The sequence below is a fragment of the Malurus melanocephalus genome, unplaced genomic scaffold (assembly GCF_030028575.1).
Source record: "Malurus melanocephalus ecotype Western Australia unplaced genomic scaffold, MMel_1.1 scaffold_106, whole genome shotgun sequence".
In the NCBI taxonomy this organism is placed as follows: domain Eukaryota; kingdom Metazoa; phylum Chordata; class Aves; order Passeriformes; family Maluridae; genus Malurus; species Malurus melanocephalus.
Window position 1 is genome coordinate 1,237,076 of NW_026623338.1, and position 12,486 is coordinate 1,249,561.

A 12,486-nucleotide genomic window follows, 5' to 3' on the forward strand; every position below is an offset into this window, starting at 1 on the left:
ATGGAAGGCTTGTCCATTTTTCACTTAGTTTTGAGTTAGAAAAAATCCARCTGTTTTGAGAGAGTAAGTTCTCCTCCTCTATCCTTCTTATATTTTGGTAAAAGAAATATCCTGTCATGTTCTAAATTTATGTTCTTCACCTAGTTCCATWAGGGTACTCTAAACCCCTGGAAGCCAAATTTGTGCTTTAGTGTCTGTGAGAAATATGTTGCAAAGAAACTGGGCAAATAGACATTTTGGGCAGCTCTGACCATTTCTCACTGCATCACAACAAAGGGAAGCTGAGGCAGCAGCCTCAGCAGTGAACAATTGTAGGCTCTGTCACACAGTGCAGACACAGCAAATTGGAACTTTCAGCAGAAAACAGGAGCTGGAAAGAGAGGTTTGCAGGGAGGCAGACAGTTCATTACCTAGGTCATTCTATATTTTGGACCAAATTTTTCCAGTAAAATATCCACTGCGCATTATATGTATTTCACCAGGCTTTTATATTAAAGTATTTTGAGCAAAACCTGGCTTGATACCCTGTAGCTGAAGCTACAGACTTTCTGTTAGCAAAGTAAACCCTGCCATCTATCTCACTAATGAAAACCTTCCAAATAAATTATTCTTGGTATCTRTCCTTTCAGCCTTCAATACACACTTAATCTACCACTCTAACTGTGGGCATTAGTACATTGGCAGAGAGAAATTTTGCAGCTATGCATACAAAAAATCATCCTCTGTGTTTCCATTGAAGGTTCCACAAAGACCCATGGTGTCGTCCTTCCAGCGTTCATCCACCTGGAGGTAAAGCCTCAGTCCTTCTCTGTCGTAGAGGATCTGYAACCCAATGTGTGTCTTTACTTGCARAAACACAGAGGAGAGTTTCCGTATTTCAAATAACTCTGGGGAGTAAAAACAGAGATTGTTGAAAGGCAAAGGAAAGTGGCTTGAAAATTACATTTTGTTTCTTGTAATTTCATGGGTTTGGTTTATATCACTTTTATGTAAGTTGAATTTCTTTTCTATTAAGGCCCTATTTTCCCCTAATCATTGATTTCTCATGGAAGGCTATACTGATTTAAACTTGAAGAAGAAAACAAGAAACTTGTGGGGGTCACCACACTTTTTAAAAATGTATTCAGAGYTCACTAAAACAGCCATAAAGGTAAACTAAATGAAATCAATTTAAAGGTACAAACACTGCCGAACATTTTTTTGTAAACAAACTAATCCTAAAAACAGCTTCCTAAGTTAAAGGCTTTTTTGCAAAAAACCCAAAGAGCCAAAGCCTTGCAGACYGCAAATGTACTGATGACGTTCATATTAAACTCTCATTAAGGATAGCATTAAATCTCACAGTCACATGAACATTTCYATGTACAATGCCAGACACCTTCAAGACAGAGATTCAAAACGCAAAGCAAAAAGAAACTGAATTTTTTGTCTGAAAATCTGTAGCTTATCTCTAAGGGGCAATAGTGCTCCTTCAGCTTACACCTATGTGAGATGCTTACAAAAATGGCAAAATATATTATTCAGTTCAAGATTCAGAAAAAACAATTTTCCCTCAGGCAAGAACTAACAAACCTGGCAAATGTGAGGGACRGCTCTTGGGCTTGTTAGAATAAACACAGTCTTAACGTAAGAGACAACTAGCCCAATGCAGCTGCTGCACAACTCCTACCATTAGTGTAAAAAGCACATCAAAAGTCAATTCRTAAAGCATTTCATAAGAAAGTAACAATATTGATACTAAAACATGCCTTTTAACTTGAGTATGTTAGCAATATTGACACTACCACAACATGTACGAATGTCATTAAAATATTGCTCTAGTGTTTGATAACATTCATATGCTTMTGCATTATTCCTTACCATCTGCATAAGGCAGGTTAATTTTGTACTGGTCATAGATCAAAACATCTCCTGAACGAGTCAGAGTCACTTGCCTCTTGGGGTCTTGCTTAAGAATGAGGCTGATGGATTGGATACATGATCCATCCTGGTTCTACAAGAAAAAGCAAAACAAGAAAAGCTATACTTAATGGGGATTGAAAATTTTAAGATGTACCTTGCTTCTTATAAAACGTGCAGCTTTAAAGCTAAGTAAGAAAATACAGCATTTTGAATTATTTCCCATATATGTTTAATAATATCACTAATGTGCTTTGCAAAGACAGTGCAAAAGTGGGATTTGGAAAGAGAAATTTAAATAATTCTTACATTGCTTAGTACCAAGACACCCACTGATGAACGAACCACTGAGGTGGAGCTGATAATCACTAACAGCGCTGCATTATCTACAGAGCAGCGCACCAAACTCCACATTTGTACTTTAATGTATTGTGATATACCCAGGTTCTTAGAAAGCRTATTTTAAGATACAAAATTCTTTTAAAGTCAAACATTAATGAAAGACAAAAGCACGTTKTGGATCATTATTTAAAACAGCATTTAAGTTCATTATTTCTGAGGAGAGTTGYAGAGCAGAGCATGTTCATAAGCTCCCTGGGTGAATATTGATATAAGAAAGGCAGTATGACAGCATAAAATATCACAACATCCAAGAGACCCAGCTTGATTTTTGCTGCTCCATTGTTTATTCTTGTTTGCGTTTCACGTCTCCAAGTCAAAATGTCATATAGAAAAAAACAGGAGTAGGAATACTACATTGCAGTGTGAATGAAACATACTATAAAAAAAAAAAAAAAAAAAAAGAAAATCCTAGACCAACCTTGTTTATTTTTTTTATTTACATCCATGCTCTTCAGTGAAACTTAACTGTCAACCATACTAAAAGCAGCTAAGTAACTGAAATTCAACAACAAATACACCTTAGCTAAATAACATGGAAACAAATCAGATAGATGATTAACTCTAGTCTGTTACACTCAAAGCTTCCAGGACAGGACWTCCACCTTCCAGAATAACTACAGGTACTTTAGCTTCTAATGCCAATATGGAAAGAATGCTTGTTAACACATGTATATTAGTAACAGCACATAAACAGATTTTTCTTTGCAGGATGAATTTAATCACTACTTAATTTTTTTAAAAATCAAAGATAATCAAGCACAGACATGGATCAAGAGATGACTTGAACTTCACCATGTCAGCATTCTGTAAYTGACGTGGCTAAATGCTGAAAGACATCAGAATCCAAGTCCACATTCTACTTTATCATTGCTCTAGGAGGAAATTACGTTTCTGCTACTCCTGGTACACTCATATCTCTTTACCATATCCTAAGACAGRACCTTATTCACACTGGCTTAGTGTGGCAGGATAAAGTTGAAATTGTCCATTCCCTGCCATCTACAGACAAAAGGGGGAAGCACCCAACTGCTGTTTCTTCTGTTCAGCCTCCTTCACTGCAAGTACTTGTAACCATTTAACAGGTATTCCAGAGCAGTCACAAAAATTCGGTCCAGTCACATTTGTCACATTATTTGTTCATTTTACTCTCATCTCGATTATGCATCTTTGAGGTCTCATATTGTCATAACAAAAACATCTCTCTTATTAATACCATTTTCAGCACAAATTCAAAACAGTTTTATAGGCCAGAATATACACAGCCATGTCTGAAATTACTTGGTAGAAGCGCTGTTTAGGTCTCATTGCAGAAAATTCCACATTGATTGGATCTGGAACTGTGCTGCAGCCAAGAAATAATCGCCAGAGGTGTTGGAGGCTGCATTTTTCAGCCCCACTGCCTYCAGTGAAGCATAACTAATGATGGAACAGTAAAGATTTAAGCMTCTTTAGTGCTGAAAGAGGCACTGAAAAAGATGCAGTTAAGATGACCTTTGGACAGTTGCACAAACAGCAGAATTGCACAGTGAATAGCACCAATCACAATATAAAGAGATCAGAATGTTCAGTTTGAAGTTTTACACTTTTATTCAACTGTCTCTGACTTTCACTGGGACTTGTCTAYATATACAGGGTAAGCGTTGTCCTGCATATTAAAAATCATTCCTAGAGCTGCAAGGATCTCTGGACAYCACCATGTGGCTGTTAGAGATGCTGAATGAGCACAGAGCAGATCATCTGTCAGCTCTTCAAGTACCATGGACACAAATATACACATGGGTGTGTGAAGACTAAAAACTACATTCAGAATTTCCCTGTCTCTAGAAAACAATGCAACAGTAATCTTTCCTTAACGGATAAAATGATAAAATGAAACTTGTAAATAGCAAAATATAAAAATAACTAGAGATATTTCAACCAGCTCTCCTGGAATGACAGTGAAGACACAGATCTGCCTTGTGAAGTCATCTGCTTTAGCTTATCTTGCTGTCTTGCCTCTTGACTAGGATTTTAGGTTTCTATGCATTTCATTCAGCAACATTGGCTACAAATTGACAATATTGTTGGTCTTTTAAGAAGCTGAAASTGAAAGGGCAGGTGCCATACAGAGCAGAACTAAGAAAACTAGCCTCCATAGTGTATACATTATTACACAGTATTGACAAAAGCTTTATTATTCCTTCAGGCTTAAACCGAAGGAGAAATTCTGCCTGACAATTGTTCTCTGTTCCAACAGACTGTTTCTTTCACAGCACTGTCCCTGCCAGCTTTTGGCAGGTGTTTTCACAGGAATGGACATTTCTCTCACTAGACATTATAAAAAAAAAAAAAAAAAAAGCAACAAAACTATATTCAGAAGACCTTCTCATCATACAAACTACAAAGCCAATGAGGCTGTCACCTGAAACTCAGATAAGGTTAAGCTGTGCTGATCACTTGACTGATTCTCCTTCCAGAAAGTGCTTAAACGAAATTTCACATCGTTTTGAAATAACTTGTTGCCTGATGACTGTTTATGTCACCAACTCTAAGGCTCAGGATGACTGGATTCTTTGTGATTCAGAAAGCTAAAATCTCCCCAGGTATTTTCTTTCCACATTTTTCAGCCTGCTAGAATGAGATKGGAGTGATAACGCTTTTTTAAAGAAGCACATAAAATCTCAAACCATCAAGAAATATGAGATTCCACATTACAAATCTTTTAGCTTCCCATTTCAATTCATTAATTTTTACAAATGGGAAAAAAAGATAATGGAGGGTGCCTGGGGAACTGAAAAGCAGCCCTTCTGCCAAGTGGTACCAGCTGGTTGATAATTAGACACTTGAATAGCTGCACTGAAGCCCCACATTCTTGCATTATACCACACAAACTGTTCTCACTACCCTCTTACCACTCCAACACCAATAATTAAAGTAGCAGCAYGTAGCYCTGAGGCATATCCCATAACCCTCTKGTCACCCACCTGATCCTTAACATYCAGAATGCTTCACTCAAASCTCTACAAAATATCTACCTGTTAGGGACTGATCARGCCACCTTAGGTAAAGGCTTGGGGATGTATGAAGCCCAACATATTTCAACCAAGAAGAATCTGGGTTTTTTCACCTACAAACCACCTGGCACAGAGACTCATTAAGCAAAGTCACTGAGTCAGGCTGAAGAAAGCGGCAAGAGTCTATGCAAGGCACATTGCAGTCTCATCAGTGCTGCAGAAAGCCTCTTCATGTTGTTATCTCCCCAACAAAAAGTAACTGCAACAATTAACCCAAAAAAGCACAATTCTGTCTAGTTTGGACAGAGCTAAGTGTTTCCCTAATACAAAGGAATGRGGCCACATGCATACCATGAGCATTACCACAGCAGATATTTGCTCTCTTGTCCACTGTTGGGATTTTTGACCGGTCAGGCTCAAAGGTACTGTGCTGTGAGCTCCTGCAAGAAGCCAATTAGGCCTCAACTCTCATTTGAGAGAAAAGTTGCCTAGACCATTTCTTTGGGGATTTTCTTTGCTTTTCTTCCATGATCCAGTACAGCTATACTATACACAGCCACCTTTCTCAAGCTTCTCAGACTCAGAAAAATTCTACAACTGTCACTGAATAGATGTATACCTGTGCTTCTGCTTTGTGTCACAGCTACTCTTTTTATTTTTCCTTGAGATGATACTAACTTAATCCACTCATTTAAGGTTTGCACAGTACGAAGCCAGCCCAATTTCTTAAAACAAAAATCAAGCTAACTCAAATATGCACTTGAAGTGGGAATTGCAACAACAATCAAATTCATCTTGAAACAGCCCCAATCTTGCTATATACCCAAAATACTAGCAGGATCACCAGGCTTCCCAACCCAAAGAATAATGCACACACAGGTTAAAGCGTAGAAGTTTTTTAAAATGTGCATGTCCTTGCCAAGAATTAATTTCACAGCCCACATTGCAACACTTCTATCTCAATGAGCTAAAGGCTATYAGAGCATTATACAACAATCGTATTTTCAACCCAGGAATCCACTTTTTCAACTGTGGCTACTTCTAGACCTTCTAACACATCTCGTCTCATCTGGCATCCTGCTACACTTCYCCATTTATTTGTGGCTCATCAAGTTTCAAAAAATGTTTGGTCCCTATCTAGTGAAGATGTTTTTCTTACCTCTCAACTTTTATCACTGATAAGGGGGCACTGCACTCAGTCTCCTATCTTTTACSTGGATGGCAAATAAATAATTGCTATAATAATGAACTTGCAAGTTTAGTATCATTTCCTTCTTAAAAGTATTTTCTGTCATCCAGAGGAGKAGATTGAAATGCAGAAATAGAAAACAACTACTGAAATATGCCTTTAGAAAATGTAGCATGACGACTTATATAAACATTTCTTTTCCCCAAGGAAATCGCAAGTGCAAGAACAACAGAAACTTCAGAGAAGAGTGATTGCAATCATTAATGTAAAAGGACTTACAGAATCATACATTTGTTTAGAACACAAGAGAAAACTAATGTGGTTGCCTCCAGAGAAGTACAAATCAATGTTGCTAAATTTGATTTTATATTAATTATGTAATACATGTATGGCCTAAAATATATAAATTGTCTAGAATTACAGCAAAGTCATATTTAAAGTTACATAAATTTTAAATACCTATACCATTGCTTCTCAGTAAAAATTAYTACAGAAGGCCATTGGAAACAGAACATAAATCTGGCCAAGACAGAAAAGCTTTCTCCTACTACGAGTCCAGCATCAAGCAGCATCATGACTGTAATATAAATGTGGGCCAAATCCTGCCCTTACATGCATATGTAGAACTCAGACAGTGAGAAAAGTCTGATTCCAGAAAATAGTTCAACTCAATCAACTACACTTCCCACGTCAACTGTGTATAAGATCTTTTCTGACTTGATTTCCCTTCCTGAAAATTGTAAGGCCTATCAAGATTGTGGCAAAATTAAAAATCTCTAGTCAAAAACCTTACCAGTGTTCCATGCATCACACATAGYTTTGTGATATATGCTCCACATATAATACAAAGGAAAGAGAATGGCTCTTGGACATAAGGCAGACAAAATATTTGGTGACCCCTGTGAATAGCATCARAAACTCAAATATAAACCCTTAGAATAATCTTTAATAGCATCCTCAGTATCAGCTATACACATGCACAGGCTTATAGCTTTCTTTTTTTTAAAYACTTTTTTCCTCTCAATTAGTAGACCTTCCAGGATTTAAACATCATGAGAAGGTTGCAAGTCTTACCTGTCCACAAGGAGCATTTTGCAGAGATACGGTAAACATTCCAGATGTGCGGCTCTTTGCCAGAATGTATTGGCAGGTAGCCTGGAAAGTGTATTTGCGCCCATCAAAGGTCATGAAATGGGTGTCTCCTGAAACTGAGCATTCAGCTGACAAACATCATAAATAATTCATGTAAGTATGAGGTAAAGACAACATACTCTCCACAGTTATTACTGCTGGAGAGTTCATACACTCTGATACATTCTGTAATTTATAAAATTGTATTCCTGTTACAACCAGGTATGAGGAACACGGTTAGGAACTGAAATTTATCCTTGCTTTTTGTTATGGACTTCCTACCTAATGCTAGGCCAAGATAATCAAACAGCTCTTCCCCCAAAAGGAGGCAACAGTGTGGGTCATCCTTACATTATGGGAATTGAATTTGTAGCTTTTAAAACTGGTTTTTAGAAGCATTAATACAGTTAACTGATAAGCCMGACCAATTTAATATTTAATATTTAATCTACTGAGTGTGTAGATAGAAATAAAAATGCAAATTACATAGTGAATTATCATACTAAGATCTCAAAGTAATATTTTATTTAAAGTAAAAAKTGAGTTACCGAACAGTTAAGTATTCAAGGCTTTCACATACCTGGACATGTAAGATTTGTACAGACCCACTTTCCTCCAATGCAGGTGCTGAAATCAAAACAAAAAGTTTTCATATTTTTATTTTGTGAATTATGTACAACTGTCCCTCAATTGTTCTTTCTGGATTCCTTCTCTTACATTCTGTAAGACTCTCTGACTCTTACAAAAGGGTACAACAGTTATCACAGTCTTCAGAATGCCTGGAAACTTGTCATGACAACACGATCATATGAAATTTCATCCATGAATCCAGCACCACTTTCATTTCTTTTTAACTCCTTAGTAACCACTATAAAAGTTAAGGATTAGTAATATTCAGAAGAATAAACATCATCAATTTGAATCTTATGACTTTTAAAGATAGAACTGCTGTGGAAAAAAAAATTGCACATCTGCAAGCTCATCCATTTTTTTCAATTAAGGTGATCCAATAAAAGGCACTCTCTTCTGATACATTTTTCTTTCTGATTTATAAAATTAACTTGAAAATTTCAAAACAGCAGCTAGAGTCAATCACATTAGATTCTCTATGACCAAGTGAGACAATACAAACAGGAGACAAAATCGAAGTAGTTTTCCTGTTAAGACTTGGAATTCCAGATTATTGTTATTTGTATAGAGAGTTCAAAGTGAAAACCAGCACTACATATTACAGTATTCTCTGCAATATTCGTCGTTTGCTCTTCTCCCACATTAATAAATAGCTTGAGTTTATCTTTTTCTTAATTGTAAAATGTATATGAAACAACAGGTTTTACATGTAGAAACAGTGAGTACTTAAGAAGTTTATCAAATTTCTGACTGAAATAGACCTTGAAGAAGCTGTTTGTTATGATCATTAAAGGATTTGGTCCACAGTATAAGACAAAAAATTACTAACCAGTTATTACACTCTTCATAAACCACTGAGCCCATTTCGAAGGAACTTCCATGGTAGTCACAAGGACAGTCCTTAGGCTTGACACATGATCCATTTTCAGAAATCAAGCCTAGAAGAAGTAAAATAACAGGAAGAAAAGTGAAACATCCATAGAAATGGCTGGAAGAGCATTAACATGTTTATTYAAGAGCAACACAAATGGTCATATACGAAGATAAAACTTCGTACTATTTGTTAGTCATTTTCACAAAAAAGGTGCATTTGAATGATATTAAATAAATCTTATTGAATGGATCAAGTCACTAAATTTCTTGAGATACACTAAACATAGTGTGAATAACAAATATTTAATACCAGGTGAAGGGGAGAGGAAACCACACACACACACAAAATAACACCACCAAATATAGACGCCATGTTGCTTTGAGTACTTTATTTTGTAACACATTTACAAATCTTTGCCTCTATGGTCCTTATTTTACTGATCTTTTTTTTTCTTGTTATTAGTATAATTCTTTTTTTCTTATCAGAGAAACAGAAATAAAAAAGGCTTTACTAATCCAYAAAGGCAAAATTTATAACAAATAAAATTAAACTTATAAACAATCACTACATATAAGAGGCAGGACTTGAAGATCCACGGCACAACTGTCATCTCTTACACTGAATTTCGTACCCAAGAGAAGCCAATAACTAGGGGAAAACTGGATATCAACATCTGTTTTGGTGAAGAAGGCAAATTTTTGCCCTATAGGTCACGCTGGTAAATACCTCACTTACCACAATCATCCAGTCTAAGAACCTCACTATCAAAACCAGTTTGTGGTCCCATGAATGAGCTTTGTTTATGTCATATTTTTGAGCTCTCCTAAGCACMCTAACCAGGAATAAAAAATAAAACAAAAAAGCCCCAAGCCACCAAAATCATCCTCCCAACACCCATAAAAACCAAACAGCAATCACCATGGTCAGGGGGATGGCTSCCCTGTAACAACAGAGCAAGCCCCATTTCTCACTCAAACAGTGTAGCTCTACAGCTAGAATGTGGATCTGTGATGAAATTTATTCCTACATTTTATAGGGAGGAAAAGGCTCTTGTCATGTAGAGGTCAGAGGTAACTGACCTCTAACAAGRTCAGTTATCCATCCACACTCTGTTGGCACTTGGTTTATAATGAGCTCCTGGGAATTCTTTGATCTAGTCAGGTCATATAGGGATCTAAACTTCRGGAAGAAACTGCAAATTTTATGGAATCAAATATGGTTTTGAGAAGCCAAACTCACCATCGGGACAGTAGCACCCATCRATGCAGTGAAGCTCACTGCCAATGCACCGCGATTGCTGGTGACACGAAAYAGGGCAGCAGTTGATGCACTCATTRTAGGTCAAGGGTTCAGCACAGGCAATGACTGAAACAAAAACAGGCAGGGAAATGAAAAGGTGTCGTGCTGCTGTCACAGTGCTTATTAAATGGACTCCATGTTTCCTTCAGGTATTTATTTTCTGGCAAGCCAACSAAGTACCTGTTCTCTAGGTAAACGTTCTCTAAAATAATGGCTTTCATAACACCCAGAGAATTGATGCATATTCATATATATTCACATTTTCTCTATTAAAGATGCTTTTAGAAGGAATAATATTAAATTACACTTCCTCACAGCAGAGTTATTTAGATACTCAGAYCATCACCAGAATTAGTGATGATTAACCCATTAACAGAGATTTTTTGGGAACCACAGGGGAAATCTTCTGTCATGGATGAATAAACAGCTTTGTCCTGTGTTCCAGACAGGTGAACAAATTAGATTACTTCTTTTAAACTTACTTTATGTGATTTGTAAGATGAAGTCTTATGAAAATGAAATTTAATTTTGTTTTTAACACTCTGGACACATACTTTATCACAAATCCATGAAGACATTGACAATATTTGAAAAAGTACCTCCGTGAAAATAAAAATGGTTAATTACCTTAAATAACCACATTGCAATAAGCTTAGTGCTTTAAATAAATTCAGCAAAAAATGCACATTTTAAAGAGAGATTCCATTTCTCTTTCTAAAGAGCATAAAAAKCACCCTTTTTAAATACAATGACCAAGAGCATTTCCAAGTACAAGAGTAGGGGAATTACCACACTGCTGGAAGGGCACACGCCATCCATGGAGCGGCTTTCCTGCTTGGGCACATGCTCTGGCGTACTCAGTCAGCGCTCGACACCAAGTAGCATTATCAACTGCTGACCTTACACAAATAAAAAGTGACATATTATTTTCTAGTTACAATCAGACATGCAGTCACAACCTCATGAATGCTTCTGCATTGCATTCAATCACTCTGTTTGGATCYGCTTTATAATCTTCGAAAGTGCTATATTATTGGACTAGGTTAAAAGTCTCAAAAGAAAAAAAAACCTTTATGCCACACTTGGGAGAGGACATCAATATAAACATCAATACATTTGAGACTTGACACTATTTTCCTGAATAAATCCACAAAAGCTAGAAATACMGCAGTAAAATGAGGTTTTTATAAAGGCCTTGACTTTTACAGAAGGAAAAACATCCTGCAGAAAACTCACAAGAAGGAATGTAACATTTCCACCAGCGAGCCACTGGAGTATAAGAAATGGAAATTACCTTCAGACCTGCCTTTAATTTTTAATTCACTAGTCAAAACAGCTTGAATCAGCAGTGTAGCAGGTTATGAAATGTCAGGGTAAGTTCAAGTAGTAATTAAATTCCTCTTCTCAACTGATTATCATACAGCTTGCAGAAGCCAAACTGAAGTTTTCACTCTGAGTTTTCCTTTGAGTAAAAAGGCTTTAGAATTCTGAAAGCACCTTACTAAGGATGCTGCACACTCAGAATGAAAACAGATGACATATTCWAGGGAGATAAATTAAAACTTATGAAAATATCTGGGCCATCCTTATACCACAGAAAAGGAAAAGCTCCACAGCATTTCACAGCAGTAGAACTGGAACAAGTGACAAAAGCAAGGTAATAAAACAGTGTTAGATAAAAACTAACATGCAGAAAGAGACACAAATCAGTTCTATTAACATTTACAATTCATACTCATGATAGAGGGACCATCGGTGCTTTATAACAGCTTTGGAATGAGCCAGAAACATTCACTTACATGCAGAGATCATTTGTGCAGCTTGCCATAAAAGAAAGAGGACTCACATACTCATGACATTGTTTAAATGGGGGATGTAACAGGATATCACACAGAGCATATGCCCTCTGAAATGAAAGAGGCAGCTGTTGTAATGAGATTTGCAAAAATAAACATTAGCAGAATAAAATAGAATGCTGTGGAAAATCAGAACAGACATCTGTCTGTGACTAGGAATCACTTTCCTCTCACCAACTAGAAGCAGTGTTTAGCAATATATTGCTCTCCATG

At 36.7% G+C, this 12,486-nt stretch overlaps 1 protein-coding gene across 1 annotated transcript in view; it reads right to left on the minus strand.

Moving 5' to 3' along the window:
* OTOG (otogelin) overlaps positions 1-12,486 on the minus strand; it is a 91,615-nt gene that overhangs the window by 66,580 nt on the left and 12,549 nt on the right. Inside the window, exons 10-17 of the mRNA XM_057369299.1 lie at positions 12,217-12,323; positions 11,207-11,316; positions 10,358-10,483; positions 9,074-9,182; positions 8,195-8,241; positions 7,558-7,703; positions 1,861-1,993; positions 710-887 (exon numbers count right to left, since the gene is read on the minus strand). Of these exons, the coding sequence (XP_057225282.1) occupies positions 710-887; positions 1,861-1,993; positions 7,558-7,703; positions 8,195-8,241; positions 9,074-9,182; positions 10,358-10,483; positions 11,207-11,316; positions 12,217-12,323 (956 nt within the window). The remainder of the gene's footprint in view (positions 1-709; positions 888-1,860; positions 1,994-7,557; positions 7,704-8,194; positions 8,242-9,073; positions 9,183-10,357; positions 10,484-11,206; positions 11,317-12,216; positions 12,324-12,486) is intronic.